This window comes from Aulonocara sp. 'chitande type north' Nkhata Bay, linkage group LG6 (assembly GCF_057382095.1).
Source record: "Aulonocara sp. 'chitande type north' Nkhata Bay isolate Kocher_YH1m ecotype deep benthic linkage group LG6, A_spYH_male_GT1.1, whole genome shotgun sequence".
NCBI classification, from domain to species: Eukaryota; Metazoa; Chordata; class Actinopteri; order Cichliformes; family Cichlidae; genus Aulonocara; species Aulonocara sp. 'chitande type north' Nkhata Bay.
In genome coordinates, this window is record NC_141349.1 from 28,386,711 (window position 1) to 28,414,609 (window position 27,899).

At 39.5% G+C, this 27,899-nt stretch overlaps 3 protein-coding genes across 4 annotated transcripts; 2 read left to right on the forward strand and 1 right to left on the reverse strand.

The window, feature by feature from the left end:
* The first annotated feature begins 1,856 nt into the window (after nucleotides 1-1,856).
* Nucleotides 1,857-2,754, forward strand: LOC147328013 (uncharacterized). The gene has a single exon (XM_086296120.1). It carries the CDS (start codon nucleotides 1,939-1,941, stop codon nucleotides 2,578-2,580), a length of 642 nt encoding a protein of 213 aa, XP_086152246.1. The 5' UTR covers nucleotides 1,857-1,938; the 3' UTR covers nucleotides 2,581-2,754.
* Nucleotides 2,755-2,902: 148 nt separating this feature from the next.
* On the forward strand, nucleotides 2,903-14,111 carry misp3 (MISP family member 3). 2 transcript variants are annotated; one of them, XM_086296119.1, is made up of 4 exons: nucleotides 2,903-4,615; nucleotides 7,778-10,229; nucleotides 12,056-12,129; nucleotides 13,595-14,111. In XM_086296119.1, the coding sequence occupies exons 2-4, from the start codon at nucleotides 7,844-7,846 to the stop codon at nucleotides 13,691-13,693; spliced, it is 2,559 nt and encodes an 852-aa protein (XP_086152245.1). In that variant the 5' UTR covers nucleotides 2,903-4,615; nucleotides 7,778-7,843; the 3' UTR covers nucleotides 13,694-14,111. The 2 variants fall into 2 exon arrangements, with proteins under 2 accessions (XP_086152245.1, XP_086152244.1); XM_086296118.1 differs by having other exon boundaries at nucleotides 2,903-4,602.
* A 6,604-nt stretch (nucleotides 14,112-20,715) lies between these two features.
* On the reverse strand, nucleotides 20,716-27,485 carry LOC147328015 (uncharacterized). Its single transcript, XM_086296121.1, has 11 exons — nucleotides 27,342-27,485; nucleotides 26,764-26,912; nucleotides 26,493-26,655; nucleotides 25,502-25,849; nucleotides 24,961-25,242; nucleotides 24,850-24,876; nucleotides 24,235-24,336; nucleotides 24,069-24,099; nucleotides 23,885-23,934; nucleotides 23,659-23,693; nucleotides 20,716-21,136 (listed from the first exon to the last, which is right to left on the reverse strand). The coding sequence occupies exons 1-11, from the start codon at nucleotides 27,409-27,411 to the stop codon at nucleotides 21,053-21,055; spliced, it is 1,341 nt and encodes a 446-aa protein (XP_086152247.1). The 5' UTR covers nucleotides 27,412-27,485; the 3' UTR covers nucleotides 20,716-21,052.
* Between the last annotated feature and the right edge of the window lie 414 nt (nucleotides 27,486-27,899).

The following is a 27,899-nucleotide window of genomic DNA, read 5'->3' on the forward strand; positions in this document are numbered from 1 at the left end:
AGAAACCCACTAGCTAGCATAGCTCTGTTTAGTAGCTTAATAAGGAACTGTGCAAACCAGAATAATAAATAACTTAGTTTGTTAATCAAATCTGTACCAAAAAAATGACATGTTTTAAAAAATACGTGTTTAAATTGGGATTATGTGGCTGGGGTTTTGTTTCTACCCAACTGACAAAGACTCCATATATTAATACCTGCTAATAAGTAATCAGATCATTCCAACTTCATTCAAACTGTTGCTGTTTTTAAAGTTGCATTGCAGATTCAACCAAGTAGAAATATAATAAGCACTAGAAGAGCTGTTATGTGGATTTGTAACCTTTGGACAGAGTTAAGCTAACTGGCCCTGCCTCTTAAGCTAAGCTAAGCTAAGCTAACAGGCTACAAGTTGAAGTAAGCATGTCAAACTTTTACAAACTAGTTTAATAATCATAGTTATTTTCATGTCAGATGTATTTACTTAGGCTCTATAAGTATAGTGTTGAGGTATTTCTACTTTACCTAACTTTCGTCAAACGGTATTTTATGCTTGTACTTAAAAAATATACTTGTACATTTTGGGGCTATTGAATTAACATTGTATTTGTATACTTATCTGACTTTTGGAAATTTCTTCTTCTTCTTAAGTTTTAACGTCAAAAACATTTTAACATCATGAAGATCTGAGAATCCCTCACATGCTGCATGGTTAAGACTGAACCAGTGACAAAAACGTGACGTATTACATGAGCATATTAGAGTCTCTAATGGCCTCTGCTGAAAAGAAAAGTTAAATCTACTCCAAGTGTTTGAATAATCTTTGAAGGAGCTTTTTAACTTTGATTTAGAAAAGGCAAAGAAAATAAGACAGGAAAGCTGGGAGAAAGAGCAGGGGAAGGCATGCAGTAAATAGCCTCAGGCAGATTTAAAACCAGGTCTCTGCAATAGCCTTATGGCTATCGATCGTCTGCCCAATCTGTTCAGCTACACTGAAACCATCTGATTTTTAACCAAACTTTTTGTGTGGCAATATGTAATATTTCTAAAAATAGAAAAAAAATTGATTTGATCACATGCAAGTCACAGACATGAGCAGAGGATATAATATTTAACTTTGTTGGTAACAATTTGTGCCTCTTGCACTACTGTCAAATTAATGAAGTGATCACCAACGTCAGTACTTCCTACAGTACATCCTGTTAATAAACATCTTCTCCATCTGGTGCATTTGTTCATTCATTAGCATGGTGCAATAATTAAAACACTGTTCATCACAATAATCTAGTTAATAATAAATGTAAAACAACAACCACCAAGAAGAAGTGGAACATTCAGATTTTGGTAGACAAGATTTACTGTGATAACAACAAAAATATATGCAATATTTAAAGTGTCATTTGAATATGTGCTGCTCACACATGTGTTTCTAAAATCTTCTGCAATGGTGAAGACAGAAAGGACGATTTTACTAAAAAAAAACTTTCAGTTCAGTGCCAACAGTTGTGCCCTTTTTATCTTAAGTTCCAACCAATGATTGCATGCATTGCTGCTGTTAATGTGTATTTATAGAATTTTAAAATTGGTGAAAGAGTTCGTCAGCACCGACAGTCTGGCGTATATTGCTTTTAATGTTTAGCCTCAGCTCAATATCTACAGCAAACAAAGACAAAGTTCAAGTCTGGACATGATGTTCCAAGATAAATAGCCACTCAAAATTCAATTTAATGTGGATAAGAATCACAAAACTTTCCACTATTTCAAAATGTCTTTGATGTCACAATAATGGAATCCACATTTAGATAACAGATAATGAACCTATCCTGTGTTGAAAAGGTGGATTTTTTTTGATGCAGGTTTTTGTTATAAAAAGACAAGCCTGCTAATTGAATTCCAGTCTTGGTGAGAAAATAAAATAAATGAAAGGTTGGAGAATAAAAGGCAAACATTTAACCACAGAATGGGAAAACCTTCAAGAAACAGCTTGGTTGCTGTGTGTGCAGTCACTCTCATTTATTTGATGTGTGGGAGTCAGGCAGCTCCTCTAGTCTGTGAAAGATTGGTTCACCCACTGGATCAGCTGGTTCCTCATCATTTCGAGGGCAGCTGGGCTCTAGTCGCAGGCAGTCTCAATCACTCACCATCTATGGAGGCTCTGAGACGTCGAGACAGCATCACGATGTACTTCTCCAACTCCAGCGAAGCTTCAACATTGTCTTATACCCAGATCAACCGCTTTGGTGATCAATGCCAATACCTGCGGTACAACATCTCAGCTGAAGGCAGCACTTTTACCTTTGATGTGCAGAGTCGTTTCAGCCTCAGCATGTATTTCCTCCACACGTCCTGCCCAGACTGTGTGGTAATGAGGTGGCTTGTGAAGTCAAGCAGGAGGATTTCTACGGACTTGTACCTGCTGAGTAGAAGGAGGGAGGTGGAGCAGAAAGAGCTGGAAGAGTTCAGAGCTCAGCTGAAGTGTTATCAATTGCCTGAGCCTGTTGTGATGGATCCTACCAAGGAGCTTTGTCCAGAGCAGCCTGAGAACCAACCAACAGCAGCAGCAGCTCCTCAGGCTGAGGAGACAGTGGCTCAAAAGGCATAAAGGACACTGGCACATTGTAATCAGTTACTCAGAGAATTACTCTTACAGTGTTAGTAAGTTCTTCTTACAGACTGGATGTTTTTAATTTAATCAAAAGTTATACTTTAAACAACAGTTGTATTTTTCATTGGAGGGAGATGTTGCGAGTAGATTAAATATTTGTTTTATTATGGACACCTTGGTATTTGCATTTATTGCCTATTAACTCTCAATTGAAGCTTTTGTAAAAATATATCTTGCTCCTTTTAGATTTCTAAAGGTAAAGTGATTTAGAGCATCTAGAGGGTATACTAGTGTTGTCAAGATTGCAAAGTGCTAAAACAAGCTTGTTACTTCATGTTCTTTCATGAAAGGTTAAACTGATGCACAATTAAATTCCCTATTGCTGAATCCAGTAACCTCAGAGTTTTGGACGTACAGTACAATATGACCTTATTTGGTCTGGAAAAAAATCTTTTAATACATCACCACCTAGTGTTTGTTTTTTTCTGGCCAGTTTGTGTGGAAACCTGTGCTAAACTGACCTATGACTAGGGACAGGAATTGATGCACTTTTACTGATACAGCACCAATGTTATTGTTTCTGCCACTGATTAGAATCAATACTGCATATTGATCTGGTTCTTTATTGATTGCCTTACCAATTCTGACCCCGTTTTGCTTCAGGAGAGAAGTACACCTACATAGGTTTTTAGCATCTATAGCATTGCTTTATCACCTAAAATTCCCAAACAGAATAATGCCCAGTGCTAACTGTAGCATTAATTTCTCCATCAGCATCTAAAATAGGGAAACTGAAAGAATGATTGCATGACATTTGTTTGCATTTATGCAAACCGATAAAGAAACGGTTCCCAGTGTTAGTCTGCTTGCCTATTGGTCCTGCTTATCGGTGCACTTGTGCTACAATTAGCTGATTTCAGTTCATGTCCCAGAGGAGTCCATAGCATGGATATGGGCATTACTTTTATTTTTATTGCACAGATCAGAGTGCGATGATAAAGTGAAAACCAGAATACAAACATGTGCATTATCCTCCTAACACAACTTCAGCTCTTTGCAAGCATCTGCACAGATAGCATGCTAACGCTAAGCCAGCCAAGAATCCAGAGCGATAATAAAGCTCAGTGAATGCTGACCCCAGCCCAGCAGCCACACCCTGAACTTCAGCAGCTGACAAACGCAGCGATGAGCAGTCAGGCTGGAGCCTCTGTTTATACTTGTTCATGTTTCTAAAGATAGTTTTCATCTTTGCTGTGTGTTCATACCTAAATACTGAGAGAAAGATTGTATGTGTGTCCTCATTAGGACAGGGACTTGGTTTTATTGGTTTGTGGGACTGTAAACTATGGGTTTATATTGTTTTGAGTAATGAAGCCAACACAGCACAACAAAGAAAGGAAATACCTTCAATATGCACAGAAATTTGGCCACGCAGCATGTAATCACTATGAAAGTCTTTAAGTCATTCCTGCAGTTTAACAAATTGGTGTGTGCCATCTGGCTTCATGGAAAGATAAAGATTAGTTTTAGTAGGATCTTTACCTTGAGGCCACTCTTGTTGTGATTTGGCACTATATAAACTGAATGAAATGTCTGTCTCTGCAGAGCACAGTCTATTTATTCATAAGGCTAACCAAGCCTACTCTTGTTAGCTAGTAGCTTAACACTATTGTCTTAAATGCGATGCAACTCCAATCCAGTCCAATAGGATTATTACTACATATCATATTTTCAAATCCATGACAGCAGAGTAAGCCTGGAGCACATGTGTTTAAGCAGACTCTCATGCATATTTGTCCACGTATTAGTGATTGTGGGTGAATGAAATGCAAATGTGGGCGTGCACAATTGTTGGACTGATGGTGTTGGTGTGCACAAATGAGGAGAGCCGGGCTCTGAGGCATTGTGAGAGCCGAGAGCAGACAGAGTCCTGTTCTGCTGATTACACATCAGTGAATTGAAGCAAGACAAGTGTGTATTACACAGGAATCTATCATTTGGAGGGCATCTTCAAGACAGGTATGTGCAACAGGTATGTGTAGCTGTATATTCAGTTCCTGTAGTATGTTCTTGTTGAGTAGGAAACTGCTCTAAATACATACATGAAATATTTTCTAGGGTAAGTAATTACCACTGGGAAAAAACAAACAAGCGTAGTACAGAAATTTGGAGCAGCTGAGCCTATTGGGATAAATTTCTCAAATATGACACTTATGCCTGGAAAATGTTAAAAGAACATAGTCAGCAACTATTAGACAGCAACAACACTAGGGATGAATTTAGCTGAATTTATTCAAATTCATTTCAATTTTTTTGTCTAAAGTCGTTAGATCTTTAACAGTTTTAGGACATTGCTGACCACGAAAAGGAGGTTTATTTGTTTGAGCTGACACAGATGTTTTTTCCCCAATGATGATAATGATTATTCTGTTCTTTTGATAATGTAAGAGCCTTTGTGGATATAATGAACAAAACATAAGTCTGTTATGTAATTAAGTTTAATCCGCAACCTTACCTTTGGTAAAATTCTGCCAGATTCCTCTGAAAATAAAAAAGAATCCAATAATCAATTGTCAGAGTTTATGCTTAGAGTGGTTAAATTACATCAACATGCCCCAGAATGAATGAGCAGCTTGTTTTACTACCGTAGCGTTGGAGGCTACAAAGTTTAAACCATTATAACAAATTTCTTTCTCACTGTGGCAAAATGTTCCTTTTCATGCTCAATTTCACAATGAAGCTTAGTGTTGGGAACTCTCCGTTAGTAAGCGACTTATTATTCTGACTTTATGAATTTCAGGGGTTTCTGTCAGTTATTCTGTAACATAGGTGGTAGAGTCATGTGTGCAGGTAACAGCTGAGCCTGTGTTTCTGTGTCTGATCAGTTAAAAAGCAGCATGCATAAACTGAGTTAATGACTGAGGTTATTGCTCATTTAGGCACAGTAATAACTCCGTGGGAATGCCAGTTACCCAAATCTCACTGCCCCCTCATTACAAAACACCCGGCCTGACGTTAGCCAGGGTACATTTCATAATGGGCACTGAATAGGGCATTCAGTGAACACACTAATAAGCTGCTTATTAAACTGGTATATGAAACAAAACAAATAATGTTCTGGCTTGAAATCTTTTTACATTTCGGAAACAAGAAAGAAACCTTGAGTTAGTATGTGTGTCTTAGCTGGAAGCTGATAATAATGTTAGCCCAGATACATCAAACGCAGCTGGAGATTGGCTTCCCAAACCAGTTTCTGTCTTATCTCTCATATCTCACTGTTTCCTCTCCCTGATCTCATACTAATTTACCCGCACTAGGCTACATTGTTCTGCTGTTGCATCCACATGTTCAGCCAGTATGCCACAGCGATCCCCATTCTTCCCACCGTGTCCTCATGCTGTCACTCCTTATAATCTGTACACGAAGGGGGTGTACCTCATTTGTCCGTCCGTCCCAGTTCATCAAAGACCCTTGATCCCCAGTGCTGTGGTCTACATTCCCCTAATGATCAGTCACAGTTGGAGTCCAGCCTAGTCAGAATGGCTTGGAAGTGATAATAGTGATGGGAAAGGGAGTTTTTCAGAACGCAAGCTGAACAAGAGATGACAGTGTGTGTGTGTGTGTGTGTGTGTCTGTGTGTGTGTGTGTGTGTGTGTGTGTGTGTGTGTGTGTGTGTGTGAGAGAGAGAGAGAGAGAGAGAGAGAGAGAGAGAGAGAGAGAAAGAAAGAAAGAAAGAAAGAAAGAAAGAAAGAAAGAAAGAAAGAAAGAAAGAAAGAAAGAAAGAAAGAAAGAAAAAGCAATAATACAGATTCAGGGCAAGCTTGAAATACAGGAGTGTGTATTAAAGAAAAAGAGATATTGGATGAGTTGGACTCCACTTTAGTCAGTATATCCCGCAGACAATCCTATTGTCTGCATGTGTGTGTGTGTGTGTGTGTGTGTGTGTGTGTGTGTGTGTGTGTGTGTGTGTGTGTGTGTGTGTGTGTGTGTGTGTGTGTGTTACTGAGCCATTTCCCAGCCTGTAAGCTGATTAAAGAAAAGGTGTGCTCAGCAGAAAACTTTAGTTAGGCTCTGCACAGAGTAGTTGCCACCTTACAGCCAAAGTCAGGCACAGCTTTATAAACACCCTGCGTGTCATATAATAACATAAGCGCACTAAAGCTGCCGTTAAAGAGAGAGAAAAGGAATGCAGTACACTTTAACTGGATTTGCAGTGCTCTAATCCAACACAGTTATTTAAGCATATACAGAAGACAGTAACAAATTAAAAGAGATACTAGTCCGCCATGCGCCTCAGAACAGTTTTAGTGATCTTTGCTCAGATGTCTGGATTCATACAATAAAAAAAAAGCACCCCTCCACAGCAAAACCCATCTGTTCTTTGATTGGATAGGTAAATTTGTGATTGACATGACATTGGCCAATCAGATGAAAGGAAGAAAAATAGAGTCAAAATTCGTACTTGTAACTTGAAACTTGAGTGCAGACTTTCTCACATAGTTTTTTGGCTAAGTCCACACACAAATTCTTTTTACACATTCAAATCCTGATTTACAAGTACAAAACTGATTTACAAGTACAAAACTGATTTACAAGTACAAAATATTTATGACCACAATTTGAGCCCATACAGATGAGTGCAATGAGTTCTGAGGACTGCAGCGTCGTCTGATTCATCCTCATTTTCATACTCGTATGGCCTGTTTTTAGATGTCATCACTTCAAGTATATTCCATTTTTTCTTTCATTTGTTTCTCACTTGCATAATAATGAACATATATTTATTTTTAAAAAAAAACCTTTATACCATTATTTTTTAAAACCTCTGATAGCTGAAAGGGAAACAGAAGCTGACATTATCTTTTAAAAACAACAAATCCTGCTATGCAAATGCCAAGTGTCCTAACATGTTTTTTTCCCTCTTAACAATTATTTAAAAATGTTCTTTCTTGTCTGTTCGCTGTAGTATTTCAACAGAGATGAGAAAGAGTTATGAAAATACAAATGAAAACATGTCAGTATAGCCCTCAGCGTTTCGCACAGTGAAAACAGACAATGATTCATTGCAGCAGTAATATGAATGAGTTGTTTGAAATGCTCTAAAATATTAGTGTATAAAATAAACAATGCTAAACAATGTCAATCACTCTGCCATTCCCCTCTCCTCCATCTGTGCTCTTTTGCTTTCATTCAGACTGACTGGCTGGAGGCCAAACAACCTGACTGCTCCAAACACTTCTACATCAGCAGACCTGTCACCATGGCAACAAGACCCACGGCCTGGCAGGAGCAGTGCCCTGTCAACTTACTTGACGAGTCGGTCAATGAGTCTTGGGCGAGGGGTGACAACTTCCCTCTGAAAGGCTTAAAGGCACCCAAGGCAGAACCCGAGGAGGATATAGACACCCTGGAGCCTGATGCTCAGGTCAATACTCAGCGGGAGAAAAAGACTATCTCAAAAATCAAAACAGCTGATGCGACTAAAATGGAAAATGAAGGAGCTGCGAGAATAAGGGAGACAGAGGAAGCAGTGATGGGATCAGAGCAAGTTCCTAAAAACCTATCAGGAGGACTAAAGACTCAAGAGGAACCTGAAGTTGAGTTATGCGAGGAAGTTTTCCCGCCTACACTTTCCTTGGGTGCCTTATCAGCAGGAGTACACCGTGACAAAGAGGGCTTTTCCAGCCCTGAGGGTGAGGTGGCAGAGTGTATCAGTGATGTTGATGTCATTTCAGACCCAACAGAAGACATTACTTCTTTAGATAGCCAGAATAGTCGAGAATGGTTAAAGGCATCTCAGATGACTGAACCAGCTGATCAGAAGACATATAAACCATCTGTAACAGATGTAATAAGTACCGGTATAGTGGAAAATAATGTGTTACGACCTGCTCACCCTTCTTGCTCTGACATTAACATTACAGATGACGCGCATACTGTGAGTTCCCCTCCTTTTGCAGATGAAAGTGAGGAAGAAGAGGAAGTGGGCATTGCTATTATGGAACTGAACACATTAAATATCAACAGCAAGTCTTTCCAACCTTTATATTTAGCTTCCACTAATCAAGAGACAGACTCAGCTTTGCATGCAAAACCCTCAGATAAACACCAGGAGGGGCTGTTGTTAAAGAACCAACGTGAACCTGCCCTCAGAGGTGTAAACCAGGAAGCAGGACAACAGGTGCCTGGCCAGGGATCTCCACCTTTGTCGACCGTTGCCATGGAGCCGTCCAATCCAGGTGGGGCTGCTTCTGCTACAGGCTTTGCTTGCGTTGTTGCTGTGAGAGAAAGGCACAGCAGGGCGGGGGAAAGAACAGAGGGAGAAAATGAGCAAACAGGTGGGGAGGAAGGGCAGAAAGAGAGCGGACTTGAAAGGAACAAGCCAGCTGGGCAGCAACACAGCGGGGGACTGTTGAGATATTCACAAACAGTCCAAATACAAGAGCCGGAGATAGAAAAATATAGCTGTGGTGTGTCTCTGAAGCACAGCAACCACACCAGGATGGAGAATGACTCATGTGACGATAGCCAGAGTGACAGTGGCGTATCAGCTGATTTCTCCCCGTCCAACACTTTGGAGAGCTCTCCATCAACTGTATCCAGAGAGACTCCCATTGAGAGGGAGATCCGAAGGGCTATAGAGCGGGAACATAGCCTGAGAAGATCCAGAGGGCTTCCAAATCTACGCATCACTCCAGAGTATGTAGAGGTTCCCTTAAGAAAAACTGTTCTTTCCAATTCAGTAGCTGCGAAGACTGAGTGGTGTCAGGACAAAGATAGAGAGTTTGCTGGCAAAAAGATGCTGTATGAGATTCAAACGGAGACCCAGAGGGAGCAGGATCTGGTCAAGCTTGGGAAAATTCCAGGTTTTTATGATAAAGGCACAGTTCGACAAATAAGGGAGAAGAAACAGATCTATGAGACCTTTCAGACACCCAGTGACTCAACTTTTACAGCCTCAACCAGTCGCAGGGCCCCATCGGTTTCTTCTGTCAGCAATGGTTCAACTCCCAAGAAGCAGGAAGACATCTCATCACAGGTGTCCACCACAGAAGACACACGTGTCGAGAAGAGACACAGTTTGGATCTTCTTAGCCCGACACAGACCCCAAACTCTCCCATAGGACGGAGTGTAACCAAAAACACTCTTCAAGGACCGGGTATCTCACAGGGGACAAGTCGACAAGTCATAATCTTAGAGAACAACCTGAAGAACACAACACCGAAGAAACACCAAGACAAATCAGAGGGTATTACTGTTGTCGACTCTGGAAGTCCTTACATCTTATTGTCACAGAAAGGAGGGAATGAAAAAGTAACAGAAAAAAGACAAGAAAAGGAGGAGGTGGAGGATTTAGTACCCAAGGAGAACCCCTTTTTCAAGCTGCGCTCTTCAAATAATTTAGTGAAAGTGAAGGAGGATATCCAGGAGGCCCAGAAGAGGGAGAAGGAGCTTCGCAAGCAGAGGATTAGTCTGTATGGGGGCAGTGGTGGTGTTGGTGGTACACAAGGACAAGGAGGGGGAGAAAGAGAGGGAGGAAGGCCAGTCAGCATGGAGTTAAAGAGTCCTGTGCTGTCATTAAACGGACTGTCCGTTGCTGACGCACCTGGGTCATCATCCAAAGGAGAAACTGGACCCTCAGCAGGTTAGTGTAGGCCTGTGTTGGTCTCTGGGTGAGCATGTGTGTAAGGGTGTAATTGATTCTGTTTGTGCCCGCCTGCTCACATAGGCTGGTGTGTGTGTATGACTGGTTGAGCGTGGGTGTGTGTGTCATTTTTATATCCGTGGCTAGATGATGAAAACCCCCTGAAACAGCTCAGTGAGCACATTATTTCATTTTCCTTATGGTCAGTGGAAAACCTCAAAACAGCTTTCGAATCTACTGTTAGCTATTATGAGCAATAACTTTGCACCGGAGCCCATAAGCTGGCCGGCCAGAAAATAAAATTCTGTAACTCAACAAAAAATGTAGCACCTAACCTGTCATATTAATTGTGAAAAGCTGAGGCAGGGAAAAACCTGGCTCATATTTCAACGCTATTGTGTCAGGGAAGAAAGGAGCTGGCTGAAAGAGTCCAATCTGGGAATTAAGTCTGAAATCAGCATTCAAAAAGTGGATATAATCTGATACAGAGTTTGTGCATGTGTGTGCGTGTGTGTAGACTATTGCTGCCTATAGTGTATCTCTGGGAAATTTTGTTTGCCTGTATTATACAGTAGTGATTTCCAGGTGGGGTACTTGCTATTGTGTCAGCAATCCAGGGATCTTTATATGCTTGGTTTAAATAGTCAAGTAAGAAAATGGGCTAAATAGTTTAAATAATAAGTTAGTGACCTTAAATAAAGGGAGAAAAACAACTGCTAAATAGCCAATTTAGCCAAAGATAAATAGCTGAAATCAATACAGTTACAATAAAGATGAAACATATATTTATATATTTATAGATATTTATATATTATTTTTAAAGATATGGGTTTCGGTAGAGAGTTTAGTTTTGAGCTATATATATGTCTGTAACGTACGTCTATACTATTAGATGGGTGGATATTCATATTAAACATAGTTTGAGTTAGTAACGTTAGCTTATAGCTTTAGCTAAGATGAAAGCTAAGGTTAGCTTAAAGCTTTTCCACCTGAGCCAAAATTTCAGGCTCCTCTGAACGCTTGATTTCAAACTTCTGTTTTTCCTTCTCCAGCTCTGCATGATGTTAAAAACAGGATACTGTTATATGGTCATTTCAAAACCAGCCCTGGCAGTGAGCATCGCCCTGCTAACAGAAGGCTCAAACCTTCTGTTGGGGCAAAGATTAAGATAGAGAATAAGGATTATTTTGAACTGTGAATGACGCAAAGCTACTCCAGTAGAGTCCAAGAATAAAAATATGAATAACACAAGTAGAGATTTATAAAAACAGTGCTTAATAATTCAAATTACAAACATTTGATACATGATTTTGAAGGGCATTTTGAAAGAGTGCTTGGCTGTGATACATCAGAAAAAAAAGACTGGGAGGCGTTGCTCTACAGTATGTTTCAGTGTGTTTTTTTGTCTGTGTTGTGTTGCCATGAAGGCTGATTTGTGATTACGTCAGAATGAATGACTTAAAACATTGTTGGTTTAACAATGAGTGACATAAACTGACCAGGGTGTGTCCACAAAGCACGCCGGACGGTAACTGAAGGTCGTGCAAAGTGCAGCTGCATATTGCTTTACACATCAGGCTTTATTGCCCTTCTGTTTCTTAATTACCGCTGCCTGCTTTTAGTTTCTGTTTCTCCACGTTCATGAACAGATTTCTTTCCGTCTGTTCCCTCTGCAATCCTCTGTCTCTTCTCATTTCTCTCTGCTGCCTCACGATGTTCAATCTTAATTTGATTCAGTGTTCACACTGTGGTGCTCAAACAACATCACAGGGGCACTTCTCCCTCACTGCTGTTCTTTCTTCATCTGCTTTTCTCTTCTCTTCCAGCACGCCTGTCAGTCAGCAAGTCATTTGTGTGGCCCCCGGTCCAGGCTGAAGACGAGAAGATTAACCGGCTAGAGGTGTGTCAGTGTTACAGCTCATCCGTCACACTATTGATTTTTAGAGTTTGTATAAATTTTACCATCTGGTACTTAATAAAACTTCGCAGTGAGTTTTATTAAGTACTTTCGACTCTGAATTTTAACGTGCCAACCTCACCCGTCTATAGGACATGAAAATGTAGGCAAATCGCCATCCTGAGTCTCCCTGGAATGCAGACAAGAAGATATCAGGTTCCAAAATAATGATGCTTTGTTAGCTCTACATTTGACTTGCAATGTCGCATTAAGATGAGCTTTCAGGCAGGTGAATTAAAGGAAGATCCAACATAGAGTGTTCTTGTACGATGCTGGTCAACCAAGTGCCACGAGACCAGAGTCAATGGGTTTTGGAATTTATTGCACAAGAATTAAAGTCATAAAATGTTCTAAAGGTCTCAGCTACACCACGTCCAATCAGGAAATAAATTAAGATATCTTAAAACAACTTTTTATTGATTAGCTGTGATCATTTCCATCAGAGAGGCTAAGTGGAGTCAAATAAATCCAGCAAAATTCCTCCCACAGTTTAACAGCTTCCCCTTTTCCCCATTTTCCTTTAATTTGTCACGCATCTGTCTGTTTAAAACTGCTCTGGACTGTAATGTGTCAAATGGAGAAAGTCTTGTGGGAGGATGTCAGCATCTCTTTTGCACCAAATATGGGACGCAAATATCTGATAACATGCTGAACACACAGTGAGGCTCTTATCTTTATAGATAAGGGATGAAGGCAAACAGCCCTGAGACTGAGAGAGAGCAAGAGAGAGAGGGAAGGAACGTGTCTGTAGAGTGTGTGTATGTGCGCACACTTGAGCAGTCAATAGCAGGCAAAGAGGAAAGTCAATTGACAATCCCACTGATTTGTGTTACCTTCCTTGTGGGTCTTGCATCTCTTTGATACTCTGGTATCTCTGATTAAAGCGGAGTGCTGCTTCGTGGCTTGAGCTGTTTAATTCAGTTTGGCATTGATGTGCTGGGGTTTAGCTGCATGGTTCAGTCTGACATTAGCAGCGTTTTGCCCTCTTTCCTCTCACTTCCTCATAGACCCTCCCTCTCTTTCTCTCTCTGCTGGTTGATTATCTGTGCACAGACCTAGTTCCTGATTAAAGTTCAGAGATACATGAAGGATTGCAGGGCAAATTGGCCTCACTTGTTGACTTAGTCATACAGAACATGGCCTTGGATCACAGTCGCATTAACCTTCCTTTGACTTACAGAGCTAATGATGCTCATCCAAAGATATGTCCTCAAGAGGAAGCAAATTCATCCCTTTCCTTTCTTTTCGCTCCCTCCGTGTTGGCTTTTTGGTTTGGTCTCCCACTCCAACATACTTTTGAATTCTCTTTCTTTTTCTGCTCCTATTCTTCCAACTTACTGCCTGCCTCTTCTTTTACCATGCAATCACCACTTACTCCTGTTCACTTTTTGTTCTCCTTTTCATTCAGCTCCCCCAGAGTCCTCGTACCCCTAGACAGAAGTCTCCTCTAGTGCTGCGCTGGGAATCAGGTCTGATCAATGGACACAACAACAAGGATTTGGACTGAGAAAGGTCTTTTTACAGAGACCTGCAGATGGGAATAAGGAACAACGATGAAGAGGAAGAAGGAGGGAACGTGGAGTGAGAAAGAGGTCAGGGATTGAGGCTAGAAAAGGGGTCGGGAGTATTGGGAGCAAGGAACATGATTTGTGGTGGACTAAAAAAAACCCTGAAGAGTCCTTCAGCAAAGAAGCAATGTGAATGGAGAACGTGGGGCACCTATAAGTAGATAAGCTCATGGCCTGCTTCAGGTGCTGAAAACCCTTAAGACTAATGAATGTAAAAAGACAATAAAAATAAAAATAATATGTAGGAGAAAAGAAGAATTTAGGAGATTTTCAAACAATCAGGAACTCCTTCATCTGTGGATTTCTTATGTTTTGAAAAAACAATGTGTCATCAAGAGTCTTATGTGCTTAACAATATCTACATAGAGGAAATAATTTAGTTTATTACACATGCAAACACCTTATGCAATCTGATACAACAGCCATGTAATAAACCCTATCTTTGCCTAGCTCTGTCTCCTGACTTTTTATTGACTCTGTCAGAATGCTGTTGGTTTTTTTTATTGAACTCTTTGGCCATTTTGAAGATTGCAGTTAGAGACCAGTGATATTTGATTGCATTATAAAATAATTACTTCAGCAATATATTTGCAATGACCAATCTTGAGCTAATCTACATGGCCACTCTACTGGGAACTCAGGATTTACTGGGATTTTTTTGCTGAGAACAGAATTTTCCAGTTCTACCATGGTTATCCAATACCCTTCAGAACACTGGAGCTTAATCATTCTCTCGACCCTTGACGAGTTCAAAGTACTGATAAAATATTATGTAACCGAAGAGTGCAAACTGCTATTCTGAATTTAGATTTCATATTTTGTACAAGTTGTACCTCCTTGGTTTTAATGTGCTCAAGTTTTCTGTTTTTATGTGATTGATTTTAATTTCCTTTTCATCTTTTTTAATTGAATCCTTGATTGAAAATATGCAAGCGATATAAATTAGCACCTCTCAGTGATAATTTGCTACAGGTTTATAGTATTTGATTACATACCCAAGGGGTTCCTAGTAAATTGCTAACTAAAAAATGTAGTGTGCATAGACCAGTGATCTGAGTCAGAGGTGGACTGAAACAATAAGTCTACCCAGACAACAGTGCTTGCAAACCAACAGACTTCTAATTTCAACACTATGTTGTGTTTTGAATGGGCTGTTGTAATATCAGAGTGTCATTTTGTGATTATTGTGTCCAGGTTTGACTTTAATGATATTATTGTAATTGTCCTTTATCATCTTATGGCACTGAAGATACAAGTGAAGGGAGGTGTAGCCTGGGTCTGAATCCCAGCTGTCAAATCTCACAGTTATTGTCAATACAGGTACACAGCGCCAACCTTGGTGCTATTTGTTCACTATTTACATAGGATAAAAGTCATTCAGTTTACAAAAGCAAATATTTGGCACTAACAAACCTCAACACTGAGTTATTAAGGTATGCTGAGCCCTTAATGAGCCTTTAAACACTCAGGAATACATCAAACAGAGCACGTACTACACAGATGTAAGTCCAGACATCAGAAATTTTAAGGCCAAAATGTCCCTTAAGACACAGGTAAAAACATCTACGACATTCCTCCAGCAATCTATTTTATTGCACCAAATATCTCACTCATATATAATTTTTCTTGTTGCTATTCATGAATAAGTACTGGAAGCTGAATTTAAGGGCAAAAAAAAGCATGTTTATAAAAAGTAGAAAGTTGTGAGTTTGTGAGCTGAATTATGACATAAAAGTCATTCACTGATGAGAGGACAGTGGAAAGAAAAATACTCAAATACATGTTCAAATACAGGTGTTCATTGTTCTACATGCGCATGCAAATTAGTCTGTAGTTCATACAAAACTTGTTCAAATTAAAGGGATTAACTGGTAAAGTGTCACGGTTAGCTGCTGTTTTAAGAATTTACCTGTCTTATAGGAATGCTTGGCATTTTCCGTTCATTTAAAAGGCCATTTTCTTTCCCACATTACCCTCATTATTCTTTGCATGTTTAAATCTGTGAAATACAATTTTAAAAATCTGTGAACGTTACCCTCTGTACTGCTCATCTATTCTACTGCGTTCATCTTCTTAACCCGACATGCCTCATAAATGCCAAAGAACTTCTGGGTTTGGAAGATCTTTTCTTGAATTAAGCAGCACGACTGCCCTGGTGGACCTTTCTGTGGGTGTAGATGAGTGTAGATGAGCTGAGATCATGCTTTAGTGACCTTCCAGTCTCCTTTAAATAATTTATCACCTCATTCTGACTGGACGCAGCCCAGTGACATTGCGGGCACATTATTATGGTGGAGCCACGGGAACTAAAGTGCTCAAAATTATTAATAAGTTCAACTTCTCACTGTGCTGCACAACGCTGGAAGAAACTACCTGATGTTCTTTGAAATGTCTCAATCATCTGTACATTATTAAATCATAACATTAAAAAAATATTTTTCAATCTGGATGGTGATATATAGCCATTAATATTACTTATTATTTTAATCTATGTGTTGTTTTCGTTCTTTAAAGTGCTTTTCTTGTTTTAAATTTAGTGATCAAACTTTCTTTATTATAAATCTTTCTTTCACTCTTCTATATGTTATTTTTTTTAAGTATAATTATTTCACCTTTATACTTTATTCTAGTTTTTCTTATCATTATAAATCTTATTTATTTTTAATTTTGGCCTCTTTACCATTTCTTGTCCTTACAGGTTTTAGGCTTTATAAACATATATTTGAATTAATGTGTGTTAATTAATTCTTTTTTTGCAGTATGCTCATTCTGCCTTGGTGTACGGAAGGCACTCCACAAATAAAACCTTGCATTGCTTTGGCAACTTTCCTTGTTTTGCCATGTTGCCAAGCTGTTCTGGCGTATCACCAAAGGCTATGGTATTGAACTGAGGAGAAAACCTCCTGCAAGATCAAAGATCAACACTATAATTAGATTTGTAAAACACAGTTTGCTTTGCTACCTCAGAATAAAAAGTAAACCATCAAAGATGTTTCTCTCTATGTTATGTGAAAGCGTCAAAGCCGGCCAGGCAAGTTTCATTTTACATTTTATCAGTCATTCTGATATGTAATCTGACTTTTTCGAAGTTGTGCTGCATACCCATGTATCACAAGCTCATTATCAAGTCATTTCCATGATATTTCGTTATCTCTGGCTTCCAAAGTCCTCTTGGCACAAAGTCATCGTGGCAGCATTGTGTGAGACTGTCCATGTTTAGAGGATTAGTCACTGCTCTTGTAATAACTCTTTGTCAAGAGGACAAAAGTATAAGAAGACATGAAGGGCATTATGAGCTATTTACCTTGTAAGAATTTGCTGCTTTATGCCCTTTAAACAAAAGTTTTTACATTTTGCCATTCATAGTTTTAGACTATGTCAAGTTTTCACACAAAATGCGATTACCTTATAGAACTGTTAGAAATAAACCCAGCCAATACTACATGGAGTGAACTTAGTCTAGACTAGCAACAACAATATTCCAGCTGTTTTAAAGCAAATCTATGTATTTAGTTCTTTATTAGCTCATCCAGCCAAATGACCCATACGCTCATGCCACAGCAAGGCCTTTAATAGAAGCCGTGGATTTAATCAAACATGCACACAAGGATCACCAAATGGGTTTTCAATCAAACTGCCCTTAAGATCAAAGTAAAATTTGTAATTGTACTGACAATAACAATAATAGATTCCACCTTTGCCTCGTCTTTTCTTAACAGCCCCTGTGGCTGTAGTCATGGAAAACATGAATTTACCTGGGTAGGATTATCCAGTGGGCATGGGTCCATGCACAGTTTGGGCCCACTCAATAAGCAAATTCTCTTAAACTTGAGATCTTGAAATCATATATTATTATTTTTTAAAAACATAGATATATTTCTTTATCATAAGAAAATTATATCATGGGTACAGTTGTTTGTATTTCATCTGCCTCTTTCTCCCCTGCACTCCCGAGCTGAATAGTTTCTCCCAAACTCAGCCGTGACTGGTAGAGTGTAACCAAAATGAATGAAACAAACAAAAATCAGATTTCCAAACTAGAAAAAATGAAAGCTTTTGTGGAAATTGCCATTTTTAAAAAAAAATCAGGATGCAAATTTCCAGTTTACTTTAAAGGTGCTGAACACTTTAGCAGCAGCTCACAGTCACTGTGAACATCACCTGAGACTTTGGTTTGAGCAAGAGCTGCTAAGTAATGACTCTGGTTGGAGTGAAATGAAGAGGCCAGCCTGCCCTCATCAGTGGAAGTCCTTCTGCCCTTCACAACTGTAGGAATAAATATCCGGGGAGTATTTCTCTCTTTGTTTATTCCATTTCTAAGTGGATCCCAAAATGCTGCTTTTTAAGAGAAAAGCTCTCTGAGGTCTACTTGCACGTGAATAATTGTTTAAACACTTGAGGCTGTGAACATGAGCAGATTGAGGGAAAGAAGAGCTACTTTTCCTGTTAGGCAATGTGTAAACCACTACACTTTGGAAAAGCTCAGGCTACTTCATTATCCAATCATTGACCACTTTAAAGCATACTTAATAAACACTTTAAAGAGTTCAACAAAGGCGTAACTGTTACTTTTTTGAGAAAAATACATTTATGACTATTCTGTATTGGCGTGGGCCCACCACACATTTTTGGCCAGGTTTGTGTAACTCGATGACCCGGGTGTGGACCTCACATGTGTACCAATTAGTCAGTTTAATACAATTCCCAATTCAAACACAATAGCGGGCGTTTGATGACAGATACTGGAGTCACCAGGCACAGTCTCTATGTGTCATACGTTTGTGTACCATGAATAGATAACGCAGAGGTTTCAGAAATTATTCTTTTGATTTCATTACATGCGGGCCTTTGGGTGGGTGTGTTCCATTGTTTTGATGTTTGGGAGAGGAGGGGATAAATGGCATAGCTGAGTCACAGAGAATAAACATTTATTTTACACCTTGATATTACATAAACCCACTTGATTTCGTTCCGTCTGTTTACCGAGAGGAGGAGTGGACCTATTTAATGTGTGTTCACTGCAAACACATCTCAGTCTTGAAATAAGATAGTCTTCTAATGAATGAGCAAGTAGGCTCATTACTCACGGGTTACTGATTAATATCTATTAATAAAGTTCACTGTGTTGTCAGTTAAAAATACTTTTAAAGGTTGTGGAATATAGTTAGGCTTAGCGACTCACATTTGCCTTTGGACTTGTAGCATACTGTAAAACATTAAATAAGTTGTGTTTTTGAGTGTTCCCATGAGTCACTGAAAGATACGGGTGAACTGGCAATCACTGGCCTTGAGCTAAATTAGTCAGAAAATGTCAGAAGCAGCAGCATATTGTTTTGGAATAATCTGTTGAAGGTAATCATGCACCGCTTACCTTACTTTACACCTCAAATACATATCAAGTGCATTGCATCACATTAAATGAAAATATGAACCTAAAGCTCCCTCATATTTGGTCCAGCATCTCCGAAAGGACAAATATCATCAGTATCAAGATTCAGGATGTCATTTCATATCAGCCTGACTCATAATTCACAGTGTTACATATGGTAACAAGGTGAGGCATGTGGGCAATTTAAGGTGCCACTTAAGTTCATGACCATGTTGAACTGGCATCACTGAGGCATCGAATTGTTATTCTGCCTCTCATTTGAACAGATTTGCTCAATGCTGTTGTCTGGATCTGAATATCTAAGCTGTACATGCACGCGCTTGCTTGTGACCACACGGGAGTAAGGTATGACTCAGATATTAATATGAGCCGGACAAACAGACAGCGTTTTCAGCCTTTGAGTCCATCCTCGCTTCTCATGTGTGTTTCCCAGGGTGCATGAAGGGGAAGTGAAATGATACATTCTCTGCTCTGTGCACGCTGTGGTAAAAATGTAATAAAACTAAGGTCTAAGACCGAGTTGGCTTCTCACCGCTTTCTGAGATACGGTGACAGCTTGTCTGTGCCAAATTATTGTCCACCATAAAACCTGCATAAACAGGTGAGAGGTGTAGCTCCCTCCTGAGGCCTTTTACTTTCTTGCTTTTACTTACTCTCAGCACGCTCACTCTCAAACATATATATGAGGGCTCATAATGATCATAGCCCTCGTCCTATCGTCACATGCCATAAAAGTAAGACTTGTAGTTCTCGAGTTACATGAGCGCTTGGCTTCATGCATGTCAGGCTCATAACCGGTCACATAACAGGTCCCCTGTTATGTCACCATAAAGGAGATCGGCTTGACAAATTTCAGTTGTTCTGTTGTCCTGCAAGATGATTTAAACATTGAAAAGTTACAGAAACAGTGCCCTCTACAGAACATCTAACAAAACTACAGCAGATCAGTTAACTTTTTGGTTGCCTTTTCCTTCACACTCATTATGCAATGTATCATAAATACATGCAACACACCATTAGTCCGTGTCCTGACCTGTACCCGGTTATAAATGCAGATATATAACAAACCAAGGTTGCAAGATTAGGCAACCTGCTTGAATTTTTTACAGAGAAAAGTTTTGAGGATTTGGTAAGCTCTACACAAATAAACACCTTTTTTGAGAAAGTAAATATTGTGCTGGCATATACTGTAAGCCTGTCAAATGCACTATGAAATGCTGTAAATTATAATAAACGTGAAGCCTGTGCAGTCGGACACGGAAGATTATTATAAGATGACACAGATACACATGAGACATGGCATCTGTCAAAACAATCTCATATGACGAGCTTGAGTTTTAGACTAAACTCCATCTGATGGTGAAGATCCTGTATAATAATTCTAATCTCCAGAGCACTTTCCAAACAGACCTTGACGTGAGAGTTTTCTGTCAGCGGCTTTTTTCCAAGATCAAGGCTAAACTTTCAACGTAAAAACATCGCAGCTTGTGAAACAGTCGTGAGACGATATTTGTCAGTTTCTTTTATCATTATTATCATTATGATAATAAAAGACACATTTAAATCTTTTCAGTTTTGCTCTTATTTTATTACAATTATTTACAACCAAACATTAAAAAAAAAAATCAAAAATGCTTCCAGAAGAAAACAAGCCTCATAACAGCAATAATAAAATCGCTATTTAGACTGGCTCAGTTATTAGAAACATTAAACAAGCATCACATCCTGTCTAATTGTACAATTACTGCTGCATTTGAAATAGGAACTGAGGAAATATCCTTTCCTGTCTTGCTGTGTAACCTTCAACTGATGCTACATCGATAAACTATGATAATAAACACACACACACGCAGGCACACTCACACACGCGCTCACGGAGAAAGAGGGGGAGGGGTGGCGGCAAACATTTCTAATGGATCTGTGTTGTGAATGTTGAAAGAGGGTTCCAGAGAGGGGCTCTGGATGTCGCTTCGGTGTCCCTGCTGACCCAGTCCTGCGCACAAACAAACACCAACAGACAACCTATTAAAGATCTAAGCTTGATGTAATTTCCTGTGGCATAGTTCATATCCTATCTACTGCTTTCACTGCTAAAAATATTTTCATGTTTGCTCATAGCTACCAGCAACTTAGCATGTCAGGATGGCTAAAACAGCACAACAAACACCTTAGGTGGTTTCACAATGGAATATATTATATTAGTCATTCCTCCAGATATAGTCCTCTTAAAAACCATATGTGGTCTGGCACTTTGTTGAATCCTGTGTAATTTGTGTTGTTTTCTTACAATCATTGATCTTTTCTCCTAAATTTGATCTTAAAATTTAAGAAAAATAAGGACAGATTTACATGAATATTTTACCAAAGTGACTGACTTATCAGACTTCCAGATTGTGAATTTTGTGCCATATATTTCACAAGCACATATCACGCTGTTATATTAGAGATTTCATAATTTTTAGTCAGTTATACTCCTAAATCCCAGGACTAAACTCATGGTGTGGAAGGAAATGTTCAGCCTTGGTGGAGTTACGTTCCTTGCTTGTTCCTCATTTGTCCCTTGTTCTATCCCATGACATTAAAGTTCCCTTTTTCACAGTTTGGAACGTAGCCATATTTCAGATAAGCTGCTTGTGTTTTTGCAGTTCTGTGTTTCATTTCTGTCTTTCAGGCCTCCCCTCCTCCAGACTCATAGCTCCTTAGCTAATGAAACAGTTTCACATCAGAGGATTCTGACCAACATGAAATGATCATCTCTGTCTCGTTGTGCAGCAACAGAGTGTAATAATATGAGTCATAATCAAAATATAATACAAAAAAAAATCATTTCTGAATCCTGATTAAACTACTGCTGCTTAAGAAGCAGATGAGATGGAGACACATCTCCTTTTTGGTAATGGTTGGTTACTTTTTGCATCATCTGGTGACAGCCGCATTCTGTCCTCTTAGATGGCTTCGGCGCATATCAGCGAGAGCCTGGAGAGAGACTTTAGCCTGATGAGAGCCCTTCATTAAGCTAATTAATGAAAGTGATTGCAGCTAATGAAACACATGCTCAAACACAGTGTAACAGCGCTAATGAGGAATACTGTAGGTGTGGGTTTGAGGTGACAGCATGCTTGGGAGGGGGTGTTGTTGATTAGCTATAGTGTGTGTGTGTGTGTGTGTGTGTGTGTGTGTGTGTGTGTGTGTGTGTGTGTGTGTGTGTGTGTGTGTGTGTGCGTGTGTTTAAAGCGACCAGATTCTTGAAGTTTACCATAGTTTGTCAGAGTAAATCTAGAGCAGAAACACAAAAGTCCTGGAAATACCAGAAATTCCAAAAGAAAGAGGCAGAACTGCATTAGAGAGAGCTGAGTCTAAACTGACCTATTTCTACATCCCTGTGAAGGTTAGCATGAAGTTTTGCTATTGCAAAGTCTACCATGATTAAAGGATTGGTTTACTGTGCAGTACATGGTATAGTGTATTTTATTTTTGTTAATAAATCCAATTTAAAGTATCAGATAATTCACATTTATAACAAACTTCATAGGTGTGAAAACTTGTCTCTATAAAAGCAGAAGTTTTGACTTTGTGTGGAGCATTCTAGTATGTTAACACAATGTTCCCAGCAGTGGAAGTCCCAGCAAAGTCACCCCAAGGTCAGACCACCAAAAGCTTTTCTACAGATCTCAATTGGCACATATGACTTGTTTGGAAGGGTTCATGGCATGGCTGCACAGCTTAGATTTGTTATGTTGCATCTGAAAAAACAAATGAGACCAAAGTGGAGATGTCTGACCATGGACAGCACCATTTTTGGCGAAAACCAAACCAAGAATATCAGAACGCACACCTAATACCGACTGTTAACCACAATGATGGAGGGTATATTTGCATATATTTGTATTTGCAGCCATGGGACCTGGACACCTTGGAGTCATTGAGTCAACTATGAATCTTTCTGTATACTGAAGTGTTGTAGAGTTAAATGCGAGGCCATCTGTCTGACAGCCAAAATATGGCTGAAAATGGTTCATGTAACAAGGCAATGATCCCAACAACAAGTAGTGGAAAAAGAAAAGACTCGAGGTTTTGAAGTAGCCCAGTCAAAGTGAAACATTGTGCCAGGCCCTTAAAAGAGCTGTGCATAAATAACTGCACAAAAACCTAACCATACTGAAAGAGCATTGTTAAAAAGAGTGAAACAAAATTCCCCCAGAGGAATGTGTGAGACTGATGAAGTAATATAGAAACTAGTTACTTCAAGTTATTTCTTCCTGGTTCTACGAGTTACTGAGTGAGTTCAGTTGGTTTTTCACAGGAGTGCAGAGTCATGTAAAAACTTTCTTTTTGACATGACAGAGGCTAACTGTTGGTTTGACTAGCGGTTTAACACAAAGCCAGACAACCTTATCGTTTAGCTCACAATCCTCTGACAGAAAGGAAAGAACAAGGGCAAATATTTTTTCCATTTGATGACTCTCCTGAGAATTTATATTAGCAGCTGGAGGTTTAGGTGATGTTAATACTTACCTCAGAAGGGAAGGTTGTACGTGTGAGTGTAATGTCTGAGGAAAAAGAATAATAAACAAGCTCACATTAGTCACATTATCAATCAGTCATTAGTACTCGTCTCATTAAGCTGATTACTCCTGCAATGCTTTGTGCCTGTGAGAATTTGGATGAATGAGACGTGAATAAAAACAGAATAAGCTTGAAATCCTGAAGGGGAAATTTGGTTCTGAAGGGAAATTCTCACCAACTATATGATCCTTCGCATGAACCTGAGACCAGAACTGTGTATCCTCCCTAAAATGTATTACACAAAAATGTATTACAACAATATCCAAGGCATTGTATGTTGCCATCTTCAAAGAAGTAGCTTTTTTCTTTTGTATTTCTCATTATAACTTCATTTTTAGACCGATTAAGAAAACCAGTACCTTTTCTGTCTTTCTTCTGCTCTTGCTTTCACTTTAAAAGCGGGTGAAATGAATAGGAAAAGAGAAATTAATGCCTTTCACAAACGAAGGCAATTAAATCAGCATGAAAACATAGCTTGAAGCATCAGAGTATTTATAACAAAGCAGAAGCTTTTGTGTGAAATACCTTTCCTGTGCACCACTATGATCACGACTGCCAAAGAACAGAGGATCAACACCGCGGCTGACAAAGAGCCCACAACGAGAGGCCAGTCCAGATTTAATGAATCTGCAAACATCAAACTAGTATTAATATTAAATACTTAAAAAACCCAGTTGTGAAGAATGTAAAGTATTACAACAGATTTGATTTAAAGTGCTAGTATCATTTTCCAATGCAATGGAGAGCTCCATTCCAATGTGAAGAAGAAAAAAAATGTAGTTTTTAGTTTATTGAAAAAGATGCATTTTGTATTTTGATAAATTCTAAAAAAATAAATAAATTATAAATGTAATAAATTAAGTTTAACAGATTCAGATTAAATTACATCCTTTCGCAAAAGAACCTGTCGCATCTGCAACAAGCTTTGCAGACATTTTCCTGGTTACCACAGTCATGTGGCCTTTATGGTAATACCATCATGTTTATGGGCTCTTATGGACTGCTCTGCATACTGAAAAGTGACTCTAAGGTGGACTAATGTGTTATTATGTGAGGATCCGGTAGGGAGACCAGTTGAAGTCTTGCAGAACTTTTAGGTATGAGAACAACAACAACAAAAAAGGCATGCTAATAGCCTACCTGTTGATGTTGGTGGTGGGGAATTCCCTTAAATATAAAAAAAGGGAGAATCAGCTGCAGTTTCTCTAAAGGTCAGTCCACTCACATACCATTAGAAGTGTAAGTCCGTACCTTTGGTTACAGTTAAAGGGTTGCTGTGCTCAGACTTGCTCCATGTCTCTCCCAGTAGGACACTGTACTGGCACTGGTATAGAGCCACTGGAGAGTCCTGGACAGGCAGTGGGAAGGTGGCTTGATGCGCGAAAATGTTTGCCTGAAATGTTGCAACAGGAAATTCACCATCCACCAGGTAGAGAGAGAACACAGCGCCGGGGTATGCAGCAGACCCTATGCACAGTAAATGCCACACATCTGTCTGCTGTTCAAGGTGAAGATTGGGCGCCGGCAGGATGTCTGGGAGCACGTGAAATAAGAGCAAATAGTATTCAGATAATTAAATGACTGGATTACTAATTAGGCAGAAAACAAATGACAAAAATTGAATAGATGCAACAATATTTACAAGTCTTAGTCCTCTTGTGTTAATGTTCTACCTAAAAGAATGAATCCATTACCTGAAATACAATTTTTTGGTCTAAAATATTTACAAGTACCACATTAACATGTAAAAAACATCACAGAAGAAAGGCTTCAAAAAGTCATACGTCTTCACCTGTAATGGTGATTGGAACTATGTTGCTCACAGTGGAATTAACCAGTCCGCTTTCTTTGGTCATTTGATAGAGGCAGGTGTACTCTCCCTCCTCTCCTCCCCTGACTGGCCCCACAGTGAAGACTCCCGGCTGCAGCTGGAAGTTTGATACCTGGCTAGCCCGGGGCTGCTGGATAACAGATGCCGTCCCTGTTTGTTTAGCGGTCCTCAGCAAAAGGAAGCTTGTCGGTTTGTTTGACTGCGACTGTGGATGGGCCGGGACTGTGCAGCTGAAGGACAGCAGGTCCCCGCGTTTGACCTCACCTGAGGAAGGCTCTACAGACAAGACTGGAGGTGGGAGGGAGGTGTCTACATGACAGAAAAGGAATGGAGACAGTAGGGGGAAGCCATTATCTCTCCATGTTTTGTTACTAGATTAATTCTAGACTCTCAATAAAAGTAAAAGCTGCAACAACAAAAAAAGAAAAAGAAGATAGGCCAGCGTCTGGTTTGTCAGACTTCCTTTTGTAACTGTCAACAGTTTAAGCCGGTAGATATTGTGTTTCATGGGTTTCCGTGTGTGGGGGTGTGTGGTTTCTCTATGAAGAGCAGGATGTAACTACCACTATACACACCCACAGAGAGGAGGACAATAAGAGACCGCAGAGAGCACCTGCATTCAGCAGTGTGTTTGCTGTGCTGGAGTGGAAGCGGATGGGAGTGTTTATTGTTTTAAACCACATGTGGAATCACTACCGATTAACCCAGCCGATTAACACAGAAAACGTATTTGTTCCGTTTTGAATACAATGAAAAACGACAGCCTCGACCACATCCGACTCATTGACCCGTGTCATCTTAATTCTCCCTTTTTTTATTTAAAAATAAATTCATATAATATGAAGTGTGCGAAGGATGTGTTTTTCTTTTTAAATCAGAACCAAGTCTCTGTTAAAGCAAAAGAAGGTCAAAATCAGAGCTGTAAATAAGAGTTTCCATCAAACACACAAACCATTTTGGTCCTCCAGTTGCAAATATGGACTGAATGCGCTGTAGTGACCCTCCTGGCTCCTGTACAGACAGCAGAAAAGTTTACTCTGGCCTGGGACCCATTCTTGTATCCTAATAGTAAACTGAACTTCTCCAACATGAGAGGGCAGATCCCGAGAATCCACCTCAATAGAATAAAACAAAAAGAAAGCAATAAAATCGCTGCAGCTCAGGAGGAACTCAACACGCTCCAAAAATATGCATTCATTTGAAAAAAGAACATATTAAACTACCTTTTTTCTCCTCTCGTAAAGCATGAACAAAACCCCAGTGTAACCCTCGGGGGCTCGGCAGACCAGGACCACGGAGTCCTTTGACTTCGAATAGATCTCCAGGGTAGGAGCCTGAAGAGTGACCGAGGTCGTGGAAGCAGAAAGTCGTCCTATAAAGTAACAGTAAGGTTATAACATTTAGCAGGAATCAGCTAAATCTCAAAAATGTGTCTTCGAATGGAGCAACAGGTTTCTTAACACACATGGGAAAACACAGCGGTCATTACAAGATGTGTCGACATTCACTTTTTACCAAGCTTGTGATTACAGCTAAACCAAAATCAGTTGTGAAACTCTAGATAGGAAACTCTAGATAGATAGGATGCCTAAATATTAGGTACAATTATAGGCTCGAAAAGACATTTTTGTGTGTGTCAAAACTTAAAAATTTAATGGAAATCAAACATCGATTACTTTTTACTCCTAGCAGACATTTAACAGATCTTCTACCAGGCACATATCATAGTGATTGTTAATCTTAACAAATCAAAATTTGACAAAAACACTATACTAAGAAACATCTACTGCGTGAAACTTACCCCAAAGTTGGAGAGAGACCAGTAACAGAGTACATGCCCAGGATGATCGTCCACCACTAACTGAGTGCATCCTTAACGCATCAGCAAGACCGACTGAAGTGAAGAAAACACCTACATAGGCTGTGTATCTCTCTCGCTCCTTCTTTTTCTCTCTCACTTGGCCGCTCTGTGTTTTCTTAATGCATATGACATCCTCTTGAGAAGCAATGGGGGAAGTAAACACACTTCCTTTTTTAGACTTCACAGATCACATGTGTGTTGTGATGGGAAGAAACAGCTGGCCAGCAGTGCAGTAAACCACAAACTTAAGAAGAAAATATCTCTAGGTACATAAACTGAATCCTCAGAAATCGAATGTGACGAGGATGTCAAGGGAACAAAGCTGCTACTACCTGTACTAAATGAAGGTTGTGGTTTCGGTGAAGGTGCTCCTGTGTCACAGAGTTTCTATTTCTGATATTACAGAAACAGGTGTTTTGCTAATCTGATGCTGAAAGTCCTAAAACTGCTGCCAGTGAGAGAAGTATAACAGAAGGGACTTTGGGACCAGAGTTTTCC